General features: G+C 36.2%; 1 protein-coding gene and 2 long non-coding RNA genes across 11 annotated transcripts; 2 read left to right on the plus strand and 1 right to left on the minus strand.

Moving 5' to 3' along the window:
• Positions 1-4,453: 4,453 nt before the first annotated feature.
• On the minus strand, positions 4,454-8,665 carry LOC140890459 (peroxisomal membrane protein 11E-like). 9 transcript variants are annotated; one of them, XM_073298253.1, is made up of 7 exons: positions 7,287-8,665; positions 6,914-6,972; positions 6,687-6,750; positions 5,570-5,652; positions 5,146-5,196; positions 4,771-5,045; positions 4,454-4,574 (listed from the first exon to the last, which is right to left on the minus strand). In XM_073298253.1, the coding sequence occupies exons 1-4, from the start codon at positions 7,476-7,478 to the stop codon at positions 5,641-5,643; spliced, it is 327 nt and encodes a 108-aa protein (XP_073154354.1). In that variant the 5' UTR covers positions 7,479-8,665; the 3' UTR covers positions 4,454-4,574; positions 4,771-5,045; positions 5,146-5,196; positions 5,570-5,640. The 9 variants fall into 9 exon arrangements, 6 of the variants coding, with proteins under 6 accessions (XP_073154354.1, XP_073154352.1, XP_073154350.1 ...); XM_073298251.1 differs by having other exon boundaries at positions 5,584-5,640; positions 6,681-6,750; XM_073298249.1 differs by having other exon boundaries at positions 5,570-5,640; positions 6,681-6,750.
• Positions 8,666-9,462: 797 nt separating this feature from the next.
• Positions 9,463-11,881, plus strand: LOC140893260 (uncharacterized). Its single transcript, XR_012153076.1, has 3 exons — positions 9,463-9,774; positions 9,870-10,283; positions 10,436-11,881. It is a non-coding gene; the product is annotated as an uncharacterized lncRNA (long non-coding RNA).
• A 233-nt stretch (positions 11,882-12,114) lies between these two features.
• Positions 12,115-14,214, plus strand: LOC140893556 (uncharacterized). Its single transcript, XR_012153198.1, has 5 exons — positions 12,115-12,334; positions 12,432-12,508; positions 13,040-13,156; positions 13,284-13,361; positions 14,030-14,214. It is a non-coding gene; the product is annotated as an uncharacterized lncRNA (long non-coding RNA).
• The last annotated feature ends 8,647 nt before the right edge of the window (positions 14,215-22,861 follow it).

Below are 22,861 nucleotides of genomic sequence, written 5' to 3' on the forward strand. Positions count from 1 at the left end.
TGACCCATTTACCGGTGTCCTTGAGGAATTGTGATGTTATCTGGGTTTTCGTGGACTGACGCACCAGGTCAGCATATTTCATTCCATATAACCGGGACTACAATTTTGACAGGATTGCTCGCTTGTACATCCAGGAGATTGTTCGATTGCACGGAATGCTTGTGAGCATAGTCAGCGATCGAGACCCCGGGTTTACTTCCAGATTTTGGGGGAGTCTTCAACGCGCTATGGGTACTACTCTTAGCTTGAGTACTGCAATCACCCAGACGTTGATGAACAATCAGAGAGCACGATTCATACTCTTGAGGATATGCTACGAGTCTTTTCTTTGGATTTTGGTCTAGCTTGGAAATATCAGTTGTCATTGATTGAATTTGCGTACGACAACAGTTACCATCATTGTATTAGAATGGCTCCGTTTGAGGCATTGTACGGACGATGATGTCGTACTCCACTGTTCTAGGAAGAAGTGGGGGAGCTACAAGTAGAGGGACCAGAGTTAGTTCAGCAGGCTATTGATATTGTCGGGCAGATCAGGAAACAAATTAAGACTGCGCAGGATCGGCAGGATAGTTATGAGAATGTTAAAAACATGTCTTTGCAGTTTGAAATGGGCGAGAAGGTGTTCTTGAAAGTTTCATCATTTCGCAGGATTTGGGCTCAAGGGTAAGCTATCTCCTAGGTTCATTGGTCCATTTGAAATCCAAGTGTTGGAGATTTGGCTTACAGATTGGCGTTACCACAATATTTATCAAGTATCCATGATGTATTCCATGTATCATTGTTACGACGGTATGTGGCAGATTATTCTCATATCTTGCAGCCGTCTGAAGTACAATTGGATACATATTTAATGTATGTGGAGACACCTTTGCGTATCATAGGTCATAAGGATAAGGTCTTACGTAACAAGATCATTCCTCTTGTTCTATTTCAGTGGCAATGCCGAGGCATTGAAGAAGTCACTTGGGAACTTGAGAGCCGTATGCGTACAGATTTTCCAAAATTATTCTGATTGAGTTTTATTTTAGTTGTATCTTGTAAAATTTTCAGTTTAAATAAAATATTTTATTCGGTATTAAATGCATTCAGTACTTAAGATTTGTTTCGAGGACGAAGATATCTTAAGTGGGGGAGAATGTAATGAACCGGTTCTATTTTTACAAGATTAATTGAATAAAATGGTTAAACATGTATTAGAGGCTTAATTTGGAATTAGTTGGACAATTTTCGAAATTTTGGCCAAGTGAAGTTTGGAGCGTACGAACTCGGGATCAGAGGGTCCGAACCCTTCGGAGGCATGAATCACAGGATCGGAGGCTACAAACAGATCGGACTGTCCGAACCAGGATCGGAGCGTCCAATCTTAGTTAGGCCATGCAAGTGTTGATGTGTCAATGTTGAACGGACACGCAGTAGTTCGGAGCCTCCAAAGTAGGGATCGGAGCGTCCAAACTGTGCATGCACTGACGTGTTGCAATTGCAAGGATCGGAGCGTCCGATCTTCGCCTATAAATAGGCCCTACGAGAATCAAAATTTCACACCAATTAATTATCTCTCTCTCTCTCTCTATTCTAGTGTATTCTAGGTGTTTTTGGGTGTTTTCAGTCCCCCTAGGCTTGGTCCGGAAGCTGGCGAGATGCTCTAGGGTTGCAGCGGAGAGGTGCTCAAGTTCTGGGGCAGTCGTCATCAGTGGGCAGACGACAGACTCATGTATAGCTTTAGCTTCTTATTGTAAATATGGATTATGCTATAGATTAGTTAAGGCTTTTAGAATAAGATTATAATGTATGAGTACTTTGCATTGTAGTGCGGACTGTAGGCTTGGACTTAGAGCTGGTCTAGTTTGCCTAAGTATATGAGATACGGAAGTACTATTCGAGATATCTAGATTGAGTATGCATGCATTATGTGTTTGAATATATTATGTGATTGCATGTTTATATGCCTCTATTTATACGAGCATGTCATGATTTTATGTTGCATACATGAGCTTATCGATCCCTTATCCTTGAGATATCATGTAGTAGGGCGCTCTCCCTACGAGTTGTGGATGGTTGGATACGTAAGTCTTGTGTCAGGTTACCGTTATGGTTGAAAACTTGTACTAGTATCAGGTCACCATTATCCATTGGGTATATGAGCCACCTCTTGAGGCAACGACGCAGCGTGTTGTATACACTGGGCTCGATCTATGAGCTTTTTTCTTGACCTGAGTTTCTTGGTACACAGTTCACTTGCATACATGCACATATAATACCATATACTCATACTTTCATACTGAGCGTTTTATGCTCACGTCTCGTACTTTGTTTCTGGACACCCTATTCCATGGGGCAGGTTTGTGTTTGGATGAGGCGGGTGGTTCCAGGAGGACTTAGGCTATGGAGGGCCAACGGAGATGTCTAAGTTTACTGTTTTAATGTATTTGGGATAATAAATTTGTTTTCGATTTGATTGTATGACAGTATTTTATTTGGTATTTTAATTTCTGATTATGGTTTCCGGTGTTATTTCTAATTATTTGATTTGTTAAGTTAAAATACATGATTAAGAATCTGATTAGTAGGTGATCACAGTGCGGTCACTAAATTAGTAGTATTTTTATAAATAACGGACAGTGTCCGTAGTAGTGGCCAAGTAGCGGAGCATTGGCGAGGTGTCCAGAGGTCGTAGCAAGGTTGTGCCCAAGCTCTGGGGCATTGGACATTAGCGGGCTGACGATAGACGGAGGTTTTCCTAAGTTCACTATAAATAGTTAGGGAGTATGCTATAGCTTAGTTACGGCTTCTAGAGCAAGAATTTGATGCATGAGTATCTTGCATTGTAGTGCTGACTATAGTCTTGGACTTAAAGCTGATATAGCTTGCCTAGTAAATAAGGTACGAAAGTACTATTCGAGATATCCTGACTGGGTATGCATGTATCAACATTGATTATATGGCATGATTTTATCTGCATATACCTGTCATAATATTATGCTGCATCCATAAGCATATTGATCATGTATTCTTGAGTTAGCTGGTAGTAGGGTGCTCACCCTATTTATAGTGGATGGTTGGACACGTTGACTCGTGTCTGGTCACCAGTAAATCCACTTTCGGGTATATGAGCCACCTCTTGATGCGACGGCGCAGAGTGCTATATACCTTGGGCGCGATCTGTGAGTAGGATTACTTGACCTTGTGTCTTGGTACCCGTACACTTGTATACATGCACATATAATATTTGTATACTCATACTCTCGTACTGAGCATTTTATGCTCACATCCAATTATTTTTTGTTGTCTGGATACCCATTCGATGGGGCAGTTGCAGGTAGTTCTCCTGAGGATCTGGAGATTAGGTGATAAACAAGGCGGGATTGAGGGGTCAGCCACTAGGTTTTACCTTTTTGGTATTAAGCTATTTTTTATTTTTCACATTTACTCTGATCTAGATTACTTATTGTTTAATTGCATGCTTAAGTTTTTGATTAGTAGGTGATCACAGTGCGGGTCACTACATTTATGGTATCAGCTCATGCAATAAGATTCTTTGGGAAATAATATTGATATTTGGGTTACCTTTGTAGGTTATGAGTTGGTTTTGATGATAATAGCAATAACAAAATTTGGAATAACAAGATACCTAGGTTTTTCCAAAATCATCATTGCCAAGATTGACATCAGAGTATCGTATTATGTGAATCCCAACAGGATGGAGCTGGAAGAAAATATCCAGTCTCGAACTCCAGGTACTTCTCGAGATCTATTGGATCGTGGGAAGACGTGATTTTCTAGATTCCCTATCATCCATAGATGCCCCTGAATATTCTCCACTCGTAGTTGAGAGATTTTCAGGAGGATCTTGTCTCATCTACCAGATAAGGAACCCAACAAAATTGGAAAGATCTGGTAGATTAGTAAGATCTTTTAGATCTTGCGTGGAAGAGGTCTGCTGACATGCTAGTATTAATGCTTTCGTGTGTGACAGATGGGAAACTTCACGTTCAAGATCAGTAGATGGAATGAAAGAATTCCGCAAGGATTTAAATATTTTATTAAGTTTTGTTGTAAACAGTATTTCATTATTAAGCATTTGAATCCACTACAAGAAAAACTGAAAACGACAACGGATAAAATCCGTTGTCGTAGGGGAGGTTAAAACCGTTGTAACTGTTGGTGTTGTAAAAAACATGCCCAACGACAACAGTTTATATCCGTTGTCTTTGGAAACATACCACAACGGTTTTGCAACAGTTTATATCCGTTGTCTTTGGAGGCATACAACAACGGTTCTGCAATAGTTTAAATCTGTTCTCTTTTGAGGCTTACGACAACGGTTTTGCAACAGGTTAAATCCGTTGTCGTTTCTAAAAAAAAAAAAAAATTAATATACAAATTTTCAATATTATAAATCAATCAAAATTTAAAATTTCAAAAATAAAATTTAATATACAATTTTTCGTATTACAAATCACTCAAAATTCAAATTCTAATTCAATCCATACTAGAAAATAGAGCTATGAACTAATCTTGATAAACTTGGAACTCTCGTTTCACAATCTTCAATCTTCAATCTTGCTACCTTGCTAGACAATACAAATGTGGCAATCTCAATTATAAGAATATATTTTTCAAATCATTCAATATATAAGCAAGCAATCTCAATTATAAAAACAATACAAATGTACGTAGCAAAACAACATGATAATCTCAATGAAACCCATCAAAACATCTAACTGAATAAATCATGAAAGTAGAGATGCGAGAAACACTACACATGACCTTCTAAATGAGGCAGAGGAGGCAAGTCACACAAACACTACACATGACCTTCTAAGCTGTCACGAACACTTCTCCTGGCACCTGAACAGTACTTCTTCCATCACAAACAAACAGCCCCACTTGGAAGTTAAAAAATTCAACTATCATCACAGGTCCAGGCGTCCTATGCTATGAAGCTCATTTCACAAGAGAAGAAATAACCAAACCTCCATAAATTCCATATCCGATCATCACAGTTTGGAGTCTGCCTCCCTTTGACAAGGTAACTACCTTACCTGCAATGAAGTTATGAAACACTGCATTTAGAGAAATCACAGTGAGTGTTCAGACAATAATTTTTGGTTTAAAAAAGTTGGTATGTAGACAATATCTCACCTGGAAGAGACAACAGTTATCCAGCTGTTTTACTTACTGTGATCTTTTACTCTGCATTGGTGAATTCAGATCATAAGTTTACACGGTTGAAAATAGGAGCGAAGCACGTACAACAGAAAAACACCAGGAAAAGTGATCATGGAATGAATATGTAGCCAAGTTGGCCGTTAAATTTCCGCTAACATGTAAGACAAATCCAAGTTATATTATATATATATTTTGTGTTTGTGTGTGTTTCAATGACAAGTATATAAATCAGTTTTATATCAAAATCTGAAAATTACTAGTACTTGAATATAAAATGAAAACTAAGAAATCTGCGGAGATAACTAAGTTGCATTGGATGATCTTAGAGGAATATGAAATGAAAAATATGTATAAACTATGATTGTAGAAGCTGATAGCAGGAGATAAGAGAGCTCACGAATCCGACAGCACCTGAGACGCGAGGGGTGACTTTCTTGGGTGCCAGTTGAAGCAAGCCAACTGCAACCACTATATCCAAGGCTGCTTTAACAAAGGCTAGAGCTCACGATATAACAGATGTAAAGATCGATGTATACAATATTGAATGTCCATTTAGCATTATTTGTTTTAAATAATATTTTTGACGCTTTTCTACCTCCACGTAGTTCTCATTTCGTGAAACCTAGCTAAACCAAACATTTCTCTGCTGAGCAATATCTTTCGACCAATTTGATTGTGCTGATCGATATATTAATTTTTCTTGAATCTTTCCACTTAGAACTCATGCTGCGTGTTTTATTGAATTTTTAATCTATTGAGGTATTGTTTAATACAGTATTGGAGGAAAAAAGTATCATTTTGTCAAATACCAAAAAAAAAAAAAAAAAAATAAGAGTAGGTGTTGTATGAATTTTCGGTTTTCCACCTGTTTCAATGGAAAATAAAATATGTTATTAAGAAGGAATTTTAGTACCATCTTACTTCAAACTACTTATTTACAAAATTTCTTAGTTCTTCCTGTTTATCCAAGAACAAAAATCTGATCTTCTTCAGTTTAGCATACTTTAGAGATTTCATAATTTTTTTAAAAAAATTATCGGGATATTTTTTCACTATCCAAAGACGAATTTGGGAGAAAACATTTTCTCAAGTCTTATTGAAGATTGTATAGGATAGTTACAAGACAGCCTGTCCATATATGACAATCAAGGAGGAAATGATTTTACGAGCCTGGGCAAAGTTAAATTAATTGATGGAATGGTACTCATCAAATCGTTCACGGAAGTTATAATTTCGCATGCAAATTGGTTTTTAATTATAACAACAAACGACAAATAGCTTTAGAGTTATGAGATCATTCATAAAAATAATCATATATAATTTAACTTGTCATGGTCGCATGCAAGGATAAGATATTGGTTTAGTTTAACTGATATTCGAAAGCCTTCCAATTTCATCAATCTGGAGCAATAAGCACACCATATAAATTCATGTATATAAAAACAGGACGACGTGGTTGTCATAGTGAAACTACCGTACTAAAGGAGTAAAGTCGCCATCATATATACCTCAACCAAAGTGCTAGAAGAACCCAACCAACAAAAAACAGAGATCCTTCCTATCAGTACGTTCTTTGTTCTGCATGTCAAAAAAATCTGATGGTTACTTAACGAAAACACTCGCAATAATGTACACCAAATGACGGATAAACCATACCTAGTAAATACCTGACAAAAAAATCTGATGGTTACTTAACGAAAACATTCGCAATAATGTACACCAAATGACGGATAAACCATACCTTGTAAATACCTGACCTTCCGAGCCACACAAATTAACCATACCTTTTAAATACCTGACCTGCCGAGCCACACAAATTAATCCAGAAACAGGAAAGTTGATAGAAGGGAATTTTTTGACTGGAATGGAAACCAAGAAGAAGGTGAAGACGAAGATAAAATAAAACAACGGATTGAGCAGAAAACCATAGTTTAAAGAGTAAAAATATCTTTCCCAACAAAATCAAAGGAATTGGAGTTCCTGGAGCACTCGGACTAATGAGAACATGGAGATCATTGATGAGCTATAAAACATAGGGAGAGAAACTTGGTCAAGACCATAGACATTTTATGTTCGAGTTTGCTTCCTAGACATGATCGATATATTCTGCTGACCTTGAAAAAACGTAAAACTTTTTGAGCCAAGCTGACTGATTTCTCAACATTTTGTGTTGTTCCCGGCTCCCCATTAGCCAAGAATCTCGAACCATACTGTATTGACCTGCATATCTTATCCCTGGTTTCAGCTTTGTTTAGATACAAAACAGCAAGAGCAAGTTCTGCTCTGGTGACATCCAATGAACTCATGTTTTATCTCGATGAACCTAAAAGATCCAGCTTCCAACTCAGTTAATATGCATCAGGCAGTACCTTGCCAGAAAAATTCATAGAATAGGGCAATATCAGAGACTGGAATGACATTACACAAGCAATAAAGCAATTTCACACTAATGAAAATTATTTTTTTCTAAAAAAAAAAGCTCGATGAATCGCGGGTATGAGACAAACTACTGGAACCTGTCTTCACAACAATTATTAGGACATTCAAAGATAATCAAAATCTTTTCAAAGTTTCTGAATGTAAAACTGATACAAAGCATGTCTAAGTTTCCTTTATAATCTTCAATTTCTGTCTCTTAGATGCTGGAATAAGTATGTTGGAGAGAATAATGCATCCAGAGATGATCACAAGGAGAAGACTCCAAAAATTTATTTTTTGAAAAAAGAACAATCGGCAAAATATCGACAGGATTTGCGAAGAACACAACTCGTGCCAATTCACTTCGCGAGTGCCAATTCAATAGTAGGTAAAGAGTAGAGACAGAGATGCAACCACAACCAAGAACCAACTCCAACCACCCTCCAACCACAAGAACCAGCGCACGAGAAGGAATAAAAGCACTCAGAAATACCCAAAACTAAATCCAAGAATTTATGGAAGCAGCCAGTTACCTCAAGAAGGAAGCAAATTCGAAACAAGCAAAATGACAAACACTTGGTGGCCAGAATTTTGAATCACGAATCAAAAGCAAAAGGACACCACATCCAGTACCAAAACAGCATAAAAAAACTCAAAAACAATGCAACAAACACCCACGAGAAGCCTACAAACTCCAGACACCAAGGGAAAATCCAGAACACCAACTCGATGCAAGCTAAAATGCAAAGCTGCGATTTTGTTCAGCAGATGCACTCAGCAATTCTCGAGCTCTAACACCCTTCAAGAACACCTCAAAACCACCAAATGATCTCACCCAAGCTGTACACCAGCCTTGGGAAGCCACATAATTCACTTGCGCAATCACCCCATTTTTGTGCAGCTCGTGAAATAGCAGAAGGGGAAATGGCAAAGAGAACTAAGCAAATCCAGCAACAAACTACACAAATGAGGTCGAAATCCACTGGTTGATGTCGCCTAGGACTGGACTACAAAGTCACGAAGATCTCCAGCCTGTTTCCGGCGGTGTACGGGCAGATTTGGGATGTGGTTAGGGTTTGACGAGAAATTGTTTGAGAATGAACAGAAGAAGAGGAACGTTTTGTTCAATTTATTTTTTTTCTCTTTTATATTCAGTTTAATTTTTTTTAAAAAAAAAAACAAACACAACAATTTTACACAATGGTTTATTGAAACCGTTGTCTTTGAATTTAAAAAAAATACACAAAGACAACGGTTGAAAAAACCCGTTGTCGTAGAGCTCCAAAAGCACACACATAGGCAATGGTTTAAAAAACCGTTGTCGTAGGCCATAAAAAACCCGCTCATAGACAACGGTTTTAAAACCGTTGTCTTTGACACATATAAGACAACGGTTTTTTAAAAACCATTGTTGTTTTTCATTAAAAAAGGGCTAAAGACAACGGTTTTTGTAAAAACCGTTGTTAAAGGCCAAAAGACAATAGTTTGTGTATAAAACCGTTGTCTTTTTAGTGTGGTTAATTAATATATTTGTTGTAGTGATCAGATGTCACTAGTAGGATTTTGGCTTTTTACTTCGCTACTTATTACTTCGGCAATTATTATTTACGAAGTAATAAGGAACAATCAACTTCAGTAATAATATTGACGAAGTAAAAACTCATTTTTTACTTCAGAATTTAAAAAACACGGGCTTCACTAATAATTTTTAGTAATATTTTACTTCAGTATATTAGTTTTGATGAAGTAAAATGTTAAAAAATAAAATTCCACCGCTTTTCTTTCTGAGTCTGATCCTTCTCGAGAAAGAAAAAAAATGCTATCCCCTTTCTTCTTCAAACCAAGCGGCCGCCGATATGCATCTTCTGCCTTCCACCTCCGCCGAAAACTGCTCGCCAATGCCATAATTCGAAAACCCAAGGTCTGAATCCTTCTATTTTGGTATCAATTCGGTGTGAGAACTTGATGCAGGTACGACGATTGATTCTGTCCAAATCGTCTGGCCTAGGGCTTCCCAACATATCGATCTAAAAGGGGGAAAGAATTTCATTTCTCTTTGGTCGATGTTCCGATCGAAGAGGATTCCATCAAGAATTTTTGTGGAAGGACCGTGACCGCTAAAGTTGGAGCAGCCTCTGGAGGAAAGAAAGGAATGGCTGATTTTTTGGTAGAAATAACGAAGAGGTATAATCCTCTATTCTCATCCATTTATGACACCAAATCATTCTGCGAACATTTTTCTATGATTTTCTTTTTGGAATAACACTTGACCCTACCAGAGTCCGATGAAGTGGCGACAGTGGCATTGGATTGTCCTTCTCTCTTTGGTAGATTTTTTTGTAATCTTGCATTCAGCGATACTAAATTTCTTCCAGTGCAATTCTCTGCCTTCATCAGTTGAGGTGCTTTTAAGGTTCCTGCCAACTCTAAAGTTCTCCGAGTATTCCTATTATCAATTGAAGAAAGATGTTTGTTGGTGTATTTGAGATTATGATTCCTTGGGGTAAGATCTTTTGTCTTTTTCCTGTGAGTTGAATTCTCCCTCTCGTGTTTCAGGTCCTGAGTTTGGATTCTTTGCCGATGTAGTCCAATTTCAATGAGCTGATTGGAGCTTGAAAGTTTTTTTTTCGTATCCTTTTCTATGTTTTGATAGACTGGTTCTGGACTTGGAGGGATGCTTAGTGCAGTCCACGGTATGGCATGATACATCTCTTCTCTTCTACTCTCTTATCATTTTGTATATTTCTTCATCTCTGTTATCTGCTGTTTAAATTTCATGAATACGCGTAATGTCTTATGTTCACGTTTCTAGTAGCATTCTCACCTTTACCTATTTTTTCCCCAGATTCCACCCCTCTTAATGTTTTTTGCTGCCAGCGCTGCTTTTTGAGGTATGAATCTAGTGGGTTCATCTTATCTGAGGCTTATAGCATCACCTTTCAACTAAATTTATATGAATTTTGAGACGATATCAGTTTGGTACTTTCAGGCTATGATTAATATGATTTAACTTTTTAACATAAAATAAAAGGTTTGCTAGTAATCAAGTTAGAGTTGGCATATGATGAATGCGCGAGAGAAATAAGTTAGGTTGCAATCCTAAATCAGAAAACATTTGTATGGTAAGTTGTACGTCCAAAACTTCTGCTTTCGCTTTTATAGAGGAAACAGATTACCGAGATCTTGCAAAGTGAATGTGATGGTTCACACTACCTTTAGTGGCATTTGACTGTTGTTATGAACTTGTGATGCATAATTGAACTTTCGTAAAGCATTTGACAAATTAAAGTTGTTTTGGATTTTATGTATCGCCCCAACCAAATTTCTCTTTTCTGAGTGACAATGATGGTAATATATGTAATTACCAAGCACCTGGCATGTGTATCCCATTCTAGAAATTGCTGTGAAACTGCTGATTGTATTTTTTAAATTTGTCCTTACGAAAAGTTCATATCATCGTGCTTGGCTGGTTAATTGCTCTTGTTTTTTGTCTCGATTTTAAATTTACATAAAGAGTGGTCATCTGGCAGTGGGGAATTTCACAGACTGTCAGTTTGCATTTCTAAACCTTCAGCAATTCCATCACCTCAGCTATTTTATCAACCAACTTGTCCAAATTGAGACATGGCTAATGTTTATGGAGAGCATTATAACGCAGAATGATTTGAGTTTTGACAAAAGTTTCTAACACTTGTTTCATTTTCTTTTTAAGACATTATGTTACGGAGCTATTGACCTCAATTTAGTGTTTCGGAGTAAATCAATGATTCCTGATTTTACAGGCTTTGCACTTCCAAAGTTCACTCAACTAACATATTAGAACAATGTTTCTTTTTATGAACTTCGGGAGAAAGTTGTTTTTTACATTTATCATGTATGTGATGTTTCGGTGTTGAAGATGAGAGAAAAATGGCAATGAAGTAACATGCTGCATGTGGCAAAGTAAGATAGAGTTCTATGGAAGAATCGAAATGTAGAATTTTCTTTGATGGAGTAACAACCATACAAGTGCAGTGGTTTACGATTTGTTTATCATTGTGCAGTGCTTTTTTATTTGAACTGTATTCCCAATTAATTTTTATGCAAGTATTATAGTTGCTTATAATGCTCCCATGAGAGATGGATGCTTGAAAGTGGTTGAGAACAATTATTGTGCTTCGAGAAATGTTATTTCTTATTACTATGTTTAATATTTTTGTGGTGCATGTAGTTTGAATTTTAGATTTTTAGCCTGCATATATTAGGTGGCAACATTCAAATGATAGTGATGCTTAAGACGTCTGGTTGGTGATTTCCCTGGCCCCTTTTCTCCCTGTGTTGGGTTACTTGTCCTATTTCCGTTATGGTTATGGATTACTTCATGTATATATATACATGTATAATCATATAGATGGTGAATCGAACAGGGTTCAAGCCATGATTCATAGATCTACAGTCATTGCTTTATCATGATTGAAAATAAAAATATTAAATAAGTTGAAAACGGTCCCCAAGTGTTTCTTGTCCACCATGTTTGTTCACGTTTCTTACATTTTCTTACTATCCTTCACACTCGTATGCCGCGTGTTTTGCCAAATTTTGATTTGACACCTATCTTTTATAGTAGCTACGGAGTTTGGATCAAAGGTTACGTGAAACTATTGACTATGCTATTTGCTTGAATAACCTTGGTTCATCTAACAATGAGTTATGGATTCATGTCTCCAAGACTCCCGGGAATGCATATATAAAACAAAATTTTGAGGTAATCTTGATTAGTTTTTGTGATGTAGAATCACGGCGATTGACAGGCAGTTATCTCTATGAAACCGTGCTTCAGTCTTACTAGTGTAATTTTACAGGGTTTTCCAGCGTGTCTGGAGAATTGGGGCTAAAAGTTGGTCTGAAGCACAAGAAGATTAACATATCTAATCCTCGAGTAAGTATCTTGTTCGTTTTTGTATAGCTGGACTACAATGGCAATCTATGGACTAAGTATACTTTTGACAGCAAATTTTATATGTCTAGAAAATTGTGTTTAAGTGAACTAATGGTGGTTTCTTCAGAAATAGGATAAGTGTATGTGTAGTGAGTTCGGGGTATCTTGATGGATATTTGTTGAGTCCCAGAAGTTGTGTATTGTGTGAAACATGTCTTATTCTCAAACCATTGTCTTATGTGTTAAATTTTATTAATTTATATATTTCTCACTTTTTCTGGATCAACTTTCAGATTTTTATTCCCAAGGCTTAAGCTGTGATGTATTCCAGATTGCAATTTTTAGTCACCAAAATGTGATATTTGCAGCTCATTTTTCTTCTCTGACTATTTCCTATCTTGATTTGTGATATTTCATGGATTTTCACACTTTAATATCTGAAATTTTCATTTTTGAGGAATATTTGTTGGTGTAGTTTTCTGTTTTGCACTTGATCAAATTTATGTGATCAAAGCTCATTCTTTTGTACAGGAAAGTTAGTGTAGTGGGAACTTGAGTTGAACAACTTTGCAACAGTTAGAACTTACTGCATTTTGGGAATTGAAGGAATTAAATACAGGAGTCTTGCTCAGTGAGTATGCACTTAAGGTTCGAATTCGTGGTCCCTAGCTCTGTTAAGGAACACCTTAAAATCAAGATAGAAAGTTTCTGTATTGTAAGAAGATAATTCATTTCTCTTTTCCCATTTTCTTTCACGGTGTTCTTCATATTTTAGGTACTAACAACACAATTCAAGTATTCAGCTCTGAATAGGTTGTTTTCAAGCTATATGATACTCTAGGCATATTTAAAGGTATAAATCTCGAGCCTTGTTTTCAAATAAATTATTTCATAGGTCCTATAAAAAAAAAATTATTTCATAGCCAAAATTTTTGTCATAGCACTGTTTTTTATCGGGATTGTTTGCACAAAAGTTTGTTATCATGTATAGTACTAAAGCTTGTTCTATCTCCTTTTTTTTCCATTTTTTTCAGTGAAGTGGAGGTGGGCTTGTTTGTTTTGTTCTTGAAATCTGTCATTGGATTTCAATCTTGTGTTTTTACTATTATCCATTAATCTTATTTTAAGCCAAGTTTCATTTTAGAACTGTGAGAAGAAAAGTGGTGGTTTCTTAATTCACTGGACTTGTTTATGCATCATCTTCGCGACTTTTCTCAGCTTTAACTTGATCTGTTCAGTTACTCTGCCCCCTAGCTAAATTATTTGATGTAACTTAAACTTTCTCGTTTTTTAACATAGAAAAGGGAGTTTCAGTACATTGACTTGGTGAGAGCTTGCTTTATGTTCGATGCACAAAGTTGATGTGAAATGAGTGCAATTCGATAGCTGAGACCTTTTCATTTTCAGAATTTTATGGGCTCTTGTTTTGGCTGTGTTTACCGGAGATGTGTGTGTTTACATGAGATTCTTGATTTCTGTAATTGAATTTCAATCTGATCTATCTTATTTTTTACATTTCAGGATAAAGGATATGTCTCTGGATTGATTCTGGCTTGGAGGCATTGGCGTGAGGGAACACCTGCAAATATGATAGATCCTATGTTGAAGGATGAATTAATGTATAGTTTTTTTCCCTAGTGTTTATAGAGTTGGAATTTGATTATTTTTTATAGATGCACTTTTAGTTTTGTAGAAATACTTGTGGATACATGCATATTTTTGGGTTATTTTGGTGGATATACTTGTGAATTTATGGATATTCGTTGTTTTGAGATGAATAATTTATGAACCTTATTAGTCTATTTTAAGTTTCAAAAATATATTTATATTGTGTAATTATTGTATCTAAATTTTAATGTAGTAGAACGGAAATTTCACTAATCGACGAAGCAAAATAATGTCTTGTACTTCGGCAATTTCATTAATCGCCGAAGTACAAGACATTATTTTGCTTCGTCGATTAGTGAAATTGCCGAAGTAAAACTTTCTTCTACTTCGTCAATTACTATCGTTGCCGAAATATAAGAATATCTTTTACTTCGGCAATTTCATTAATCGACGAAGTACAAGCATATGTTTTACTTCGAGAATTTATTAAATTAACGAAGTAAATTACTTTCTTTTACTTCGCTAATTAATGAAATTGGCGAAGTAAAAAGTATGTTTTTACTTCGGCATCGACCCAAACCTGAACCGGTTTTGGCTCCATGAACCGACCAAAGACTTCGGTAATTTCAGGGCTACGACTTCGGTTATAACGCGAAGTAAAACAATACCTATTACTTCACGTGACACTACTTCGGTAATTATCTATCTACGACTTCAGTTAATAACCGAAGTCTTTTGCGACTTTTCTACTAGTGTGTATTAAAGATTTCAGCTATTAGATGTACTAGTTATTGTTGTATTGTACATCTTTTCTATTTAATCTTATGGATAAGTTGTTCATTACACAGGTTTGTAATAAACATTTTATAAAACCTGGGTTAGTGGTTCAAGTATTGTAATTTTAATCTTCGGGATTATCTTGATTTATTCCAATGGTTAGTTTATCAGTATTCAACTCCAGTAATTGAATGATACTTGTATAATTGGGTTATACTTATGCATGATTTCGAATGACTAAATTCTAGATTTTTTACCTAGAATGATCCAGTTAGTCGGTTGACTTTATTTAATACCATGTGTGAGGTGATTCATCAGGGGCATGTGCTTTGTCGTAGGCTGTTTTCCTTAAAACAGTTGTCTGTTTTGACCTTATTAGGTTGTGGCCATGTGATGATGGGTTTTTCATCAGGGTGCCAGTTGAATGATACCAAGAGTTGAGTATTGTGATCGGGACTAGACGTGAGGAGGCGCGACCCTATGCTTGTATTACTCTGGGAGCCTTTCGTGCTTCAGAGGATGTCTGACAGCTTTTCTTGCTTAAGATGGTTATTCAATGGGAGGCTAACTCAGTCTAGTGTTTCTCAACAGTCACAGTATGGGTATGGTTATTCGACATTTGGATTCTCTCGTGGAAATTTAGTTGATACTAGATTTAGTGTCCAAGGATATTAGTTATCATCTAGCTTTTGTCAGAGATACAGATTTTTGAATTCTGCTGTCAGAATTAGTCTTGGAAGGGATTTTCCTTGATGAGTGATCATTATGAGCATATAGGTTTTGTTTTCAATATGATGATATTCCTAAATGGGTAGATCTAATAGATGGAAGGATTTCTACCAGTAGTTATTCAGAGTATCGTCTGACTTCGTTAGAGATGCAACTTGATATTCCTTGGGGCAAGGAAGATCGAAGATACTGAAACAGAGAAAAATCTGCTTTGGGCTTAGTTCATCTTGGTGTTCATCTTGTGTGGACATAGGCAGTAGTAGTAGGTCCGTACTGGTACGAGACTGATGCCAGTTACTACTCTTAGCTATCGTCTGATTCTGTCTAAGATAGGAATGATGAGTTCAATGTGAACTTTGTAATTCCAAGTATTAGGAATTAGCATACTTATGGCAACGAGATTAGATTTGTTGATCGAGCCATGTTAATGATCAGTGATCACTATATTATCATCTAACTTCGTCAGAGATATGGAATGGAATTTACATGACAACAAAACTTGTTCAATATAGAGGATGATCATTGGAATTGGGATTAGTCCAAGGATTACTAAGTAAATTTTAATGTTTTGTGCTTGGTACAGGATTAGTGCCAAGTAACTACTCTTGATTATTGTCTGACACCATCAGAGATAAAGTAGTAAACTCAGTATGGGAATCCTGTGATTCCAAGTGTTTTGGAGTTTAGATAATTTCTCGTTAAACATAATCACAGAGATCATAGTTGTTGATCATCAGTGTAAGGTTCTAGTAATCGAGAAATTAGTAAGTGGTAATTATATTGATTGATTCTTTTGGTCTAAGTGTGAGCTACAGTAAATCAAGAATGATTGTTGTGGTCGTTAAGACTAAATCAGTGTTGATTTGAGTTGTTGTTGATTAGAAAATATTTGAGACATTTCTGTAAGCTTATATGTTTAAGAACATGGTCTGTGAGATATATTTAGCATTTCTCAGTGTTTGGGGAATTTCCAAAAATGTGCTAGTTCAGATTTTGGGTTTCCTTCTGCTTAAGAAAAATTGATAAGAAGTTGTACTTCTAAATTTATCTGTGGCAAATACATATGTTGTAACCCAGTAATGGGGGAGGTGAATGTTCTTTTGTAGAAAGGACGATTTGAATTGTTCATTGCTTGGTGACTAGAAACTGAATTGAACAGTTAATTTTTGAGAAAAACTGATAGGATGAGTACAGTACTCAGATATTCAGATACTCAGCTATGTTTCTACAATATTCTTGGAATTTCATTGTCAGATTTTGATTTAGCAAGTTTTTGGATTTCAATGGGTACTAGCAGGATAACATCAAATGTTTAGACGTGGGAAAAGAACAACAGCTGAGATCCATATTTTTTTCGGGTCTGGCGTGATTATTGTCATTAATATTCCGGGATGTCTTTTGGATTTTCTAGGCCATTGATATAGCAGTTTTGGCAGATTCGGTCCAAGAGTAGCTAGATCGCATTGAGATGAGAACTTCGTGAAATTTGGCATGAACTAGTTTGTTCATCTAGATAAGAGAGTAAGGAATCAGTGAGAACCTGGAGGGTTCAGCAAATCAAAAATTGTGGACAACGATATTGTTTCATGTGTTATGACAAAGTGTTAGTCATTAGTACGAGAATTCTTTTGGTGTACAAAGACTTGAGTACTCGATTCTGTGGAAAAGTATGAAGCGCTTTATGTATCAGTATGTTTCTTGATATTGGGTGTGTCAATAGATTTAGACTGAACATCTACAATCTGGAAGTTGTATCATAGTTATCGATTCCTAAGTGGAAATGGAAGTTATCACAATGGACTTTGTGACTCATTTGCCAGTATTCTTGAGGAATTATGATACTATCAGGGTTGTGATATATCGCCTAACCAATGCAACACATTTATTTCTGTGTAATCGAGAATTCAATTTTGACAGTAGTGATTGATTACACCTTCAGGAGATTGTGAGTTTTCATGGCATACTAAGTAAGAATTGTTAGTGATAGAGACTCCAGATGTGTTTTCAGATTCTGGGGGAGTTTTCAGCATGTCTCAGGAACTATCTCAATGTGAGTATCGCCTATCATTTGGAGAATGATGACCAGTTAGAACATAATACCTTTAATGTTGAGGATATGTACGTACTTGTACTATGGATTTTAGTCCAGCTTGGCAAGTTCAGTTATCATTGATTGAGTTTGCGTACAACAACAGTTAGCACAACAGTAATGGTATGGCACCATTTGAGAAGTTGTGCGGACAAAGATGTCGTATTCCAATGTTCTGAGAATAAATTTGGGAAGCGAAAGCTAGAGGAACCGGAATTAGTCCAGCAGGATATTGATATCGTTGGGCGGATCTAGAAACCGATTAAAACTGCACTGGATCGACAGACTATTTATGCTAATGTTAAGCGTAGACCTTTGAAGTTTGAGGTGGGTGAGAAGGTATTCTTGAGGGTTTCACCATTTTGCAGGATTTTTAGATTCGATCTCAAAAGGAAGCTATCTCCGAGATTCATTGGTCCGTTTGAGATTTTGGAAAGTGTTGGAGATTTTACTTACAGATTGGCTTTGCCGCCATATTTGTCTAATATCCACGATGTGGAGTATGAGTCCCATATCTTGCAGCCATCTGAGGTTCAGTTTGATACAGATTTGACATTTGTGGAGCGACCATTGCGTATTATAGATCAGAAGGTTAAGATGTTGTGCACAAAATTTATTTCCCTTGTTCTAGTTCAGTGGCAGCACCGAGGCATTGATGAAGCCATTTGGGAACTTGAGAGTCGCGTGCGTGCAGACTACCCAGAGTTGTTTTGATTGATTTTTATCTCAGTTGTATCTTGTAAAATATTCAGTTTGAATAAAGGATGATATTCAATATCTTGTTTTGCATACTTAAGATGTAATTTCGAGGACGAAATATCTTATGTAGAAGGAGAATGTAGTAGCTCGGTCCCATTTTACAAGATTAATTGATTGAATATGATTAAGGAAGGTACTAAGGGATTAAATTGGATTTAATTAAAGAAATTGAAAAATTGAACTCGGGCGAGTTCGGAGCGTCCGTTCTTGGAACAGAGCGTTCTTGGAACGGAGCGTCCGATGTGTTGGCAAGACAGATGTTCACAAGATCGCGACACGTGGTGGGACATGCATATCGGACCGCTAGATCTGGAGAACGGAGCGTCCGATCTGATGCCTATAAATAGGGGTCGAGATGGCTCATTTTCAATGCACTCCAAACCTCTCCTCTCCCGTAATGGCTCTATTTTAAGGGCTTCGGGACTCTTTTATAAAGATTTGGAGTAGGTAGTAGTATTATTATAAATACGTACAATGTTCGTAGTAATGGCCAAGCAGCGGAGCTTTGGAGAGGTGTCCAGAGGTCGTAGCAAGGTTGTTCCTAAGCTATGGGGCATTCATCATCAGCGGGCTGACGACAGACGGAGGTATTCCTAAGTTCCGTATAAATATTTAGGGAGTATGTTATAGCTTAGTTAACTTTTAGAGAAAGAATTTGATGCATGAGTATTTTGAATTGTAGTGCTGACTTTAGGCTTGGACTTAGAGCTGATATAGCTTGCCTAGTAAATAAGGTACGAAAGTACTGTTCGAGATACCCTAACTGAGTATGCATGTATTATGTGTTGCATTGATTATATGTTATGATTTTATCTGTATATACCTGTCATAATATTATATTGCATCCATAAGCATAGTGATCATGTATTCTTGAGTTAGCTGGTAGTAGGGTGCTCACCCTACTTGTAATTGATGGTTGCACAAGTTGACTCTTGTCAGGTCATCGGTAAAATCCACTTTCGGGTATATGAGCCACCTCCTAGTGCGACGGCGCAGAGTGCTATATACCTTGGGCCCGGCCTGTGAGCAGGATTTCTTGACCTCGTGTCTTGGTACTCGTACACTTGCATACATGCACATATAATATTTGTACACTCATACTCTCATACTGAGTGTTTTATGCTCACGTCCAGTTATTTTATGTTGTATGGATACCCCATTGGATGGGGCAGTTGCAGGTAGTTCTCCTGAAGATTTGGAAATTAGGTGGTTACCAAGGCGGGATTGCGGGGTCAGCCACTAGATTTTACCTTTCTGGTATAGCCATTTTTTAGTTTTCGCATAATCTGATCTAGATTATTTATTGTTTAATTGCATGCCTAAGTTTTTGATTAGTATGTGATCACGGTGCGGGTCACTACATGGAATAAGTCCTCTGTTTTGTTGACATAGTTGCAAGAGTCACAAAAGCCAATAGGAGACAAAACTAGTATCGGGTTTGGTGACAAGGACTGCAGAACAACTGAGGTTAGTACTCAACCTAGCTACAGTGGCACACGCTATGCGTGTGTAACTAATAAAATGTGATAATATCAATTGTAGAAAAAAATTAGATAGATGATAAGAAATCAAATAAATTCACTATAATGAAGTATAAAAATTTGACTGAGATGTGAAAGAGAAAAAAGAAAAACAGTAGCAATACACCATTGCATTGGAGAAGAAACTTCCTATCTTTACTTGATATTATGGCTTTCAGAATTGGACTATTGAATTCTTTTCTACTTTGTGGAAAAAAGTTGTTATGGAGACATGGGAAGGTGGGAGAGAGAATGAAATAAGGAGATGGAGGTAAAACGTGAGAAAAAAGTTAAAGTGAGGGTAAAATGGGAAAAAAAACATGGTGTCCTCTTGTCATACCAAATACGGTTATTATATATCTCTCAAGTATTATAATATAGTATATGTATATATATATATATAAATGGGAAAATTGTTTTTTTGGTTTTGTATGTTTGTCAGTTTGCGATTTCGGTCCTCTATATTTTCAGATTTCAGTTTTAGTCCGCTATCTTTATTATTTTGGCAATTTTAGCCCTTTTTCTGACGTGGCGCTGATGTGGCACCAATGCAGTGTTGATGTGAAGCTGACATGTACAGTACTACGCAAGCATTTTCGAAGAAAAAAGACTGAAATTGCCAAAATGCAGAACATGCAGGACTAAAACTGAAATATAAAAACATAGAGGAACGAAATCGCAAAATGAGAAACATATAGGACAAAAATTGCAGTTTTCCCATATATAAATATATCCGGCCCTGCACACTAAACATTACATATCTATCATCACAAAACGATGTTAATTATCTTCGATCTTGTTCTTGTTCTCCTCCATATTTTCGTTCTTAACTTGAAGGGTATGAATGGGTGAGTGATATGACGTTACTCAGCAAGTGAGAGCGAGAATCTTCCAAATATTTGAAAACAACACATATATTATGGCAGAGTTTGACATAAATTAAAATAATTTAATTAGAGATAACAATAGATGAAAAAAATAACAATATTTTCGATTTTACTCATGTCAGGAGTGATAGTGGTAATCAATTAGCATTCAAAATATGAATATCTATTCTTTCAAATATATATATATATATATATATGATAAATCTCTATTACTCGGTTCATATTTACTCAATGCGAAAAAAGTAATTCATCATATTTTGGAAAAAAAAAGTTCATATTTTTAAAATACAAATGTAAATATAATATAATTTAATTTGCATAAAATATGCAAAGGATCTTAGCCATGCATCGGTGACCGGCTTTCCGAAAAGAACCTTAATTTGGGCGGTGGTTTCTCGATCAGTTATCTTTTAAAACAAAAAAAGACCACTTACAAAAGTTATTAAAGAGCTCCAGAAGCGTTTGTGAACGTTTGGAGCATAACACTTCAAAAGATTTCCTTTTTCGTAGTCCACAGAGTCCTATACGATATTTTCGTGAAGTTTTTGTTTGTTTGTTTTTTTTTGTTTCGTTTCATTTTGTCTTGCTTTAATACATTTGCTTGAGGTTTTTGTTTGTATCATTTTGCATGAATTTTGATATGGTATTTAACATTTATAGGTGCAAGGTGACTCTTAAACTCATCTTTACATTCAACTCCTCTTATTTATTGATGGAATTAATTAATCATCCAATTAATTTAAAATTTTAGCTCTTCATCCACTTCAATGGTTTGGGAAGTGAAGTTTTATAGGTGTTGGGATCGAAAAATATGTAGAGAGGGTGAATACATTATTTTAAAAAATAAAGTTACTTCGATCTGATTTCTAAAAACCAGACAGAAGATTTATTTCCTTAAAAATTTTGTTCTGCTCGAAAGATCAGGCGGAAGAATCTTCCTCGCAGAATTGAACTTTGAGAAAGCTAAGGCAGATCAAAATAACATAAGTGGAGTAAGTAAAAGAGAAAAAGATTTTTTATGGATGTTCGGAGCTTAATCTCCTACGTCACCTCTTCTTCTATTTTCAGAAGGATTCCATTAGAATAATTTGATTTATACAACTTTTTGTACAAATCCGATCCTATCAACCCTTTTGAGAGGAACTCCTAGCAACACTTCTCTCAAATCAGATCAAACACTCTGCTTGAGTTACAAGATGAAGTCACAAAATGTGCTTCGGGAACTTTGATCTAGAAAGCTATAGATGTCTTTGATCTGGATCGTTCTTGATGTGAAGTATATCCCTTTGAGCTCGATCGATCTTGATATATTATCTAACTTAGAGCTTCGAAACTTCGATCTGATGATGTTAGTTTCTGAGTTAGAATATAGAGTAAAGGCTTTTTGGCTTTTTGAATGAATTGGAAAGCAAACTTTGAATTCGTGATTTCTCGTATTGTTCACTCCTTGATTTGAATCTTTGAATCACCACGTATTTATAGCTTTCAAAACTAGCCAGTGATCCGCCAACATCTTCTGAGAATGAGCCGCCAACATATCCATTAAATTGTCTCACAAATTTTGACTTTAACAAAAGCTAGCCAACATTTAAAACTTTATTTAATGAGTTTGTCTTCTAGCTCTACAGTTTCAAAAACTGATTCTTCCAACTGTTTGTTTGATCTGATCTGGATTGAAGACTTTTACACTTGTTCTGGGTGAAGTGTAAATATTTGATCTTGACTGAATATGATTTGAACTCGATCTCTCATAAGATATAAGATTTTGATTGATCTGTGTTGTTCTTCTCTAGGATGGTCATTTGATCTGTTGAAGTAAAAGAGTTGCAAGGGAACATAGATCAAATGCTTGATTTATCCGGAATAATCCAATTTTGCCGCAAACTTGATCTAGATAACTTTGTTAAGTTCGATCTGTATGAATCCATTTGTTTTGATTGATCTGAACTTCAATTTTCGTTTGCCCTTAAAATCTTATTTATTT

Source organism: Henckelia pumila, chromosome 3 (assembly GCF_033568475.1).
Source record: "Henckelia pumila isolate YLH828 chromosome 3, ASM3356847v2, whole genome shotgun sequence".
In the NCBI taxonomy this organism is placed as follows: domain Eukaryota; kingdom Viridiplantae; phylum Streptophyta; class Magnoliopsida; order Lamiales; family Gesneriaceae; genus Henckelia; species Henckelia pumila.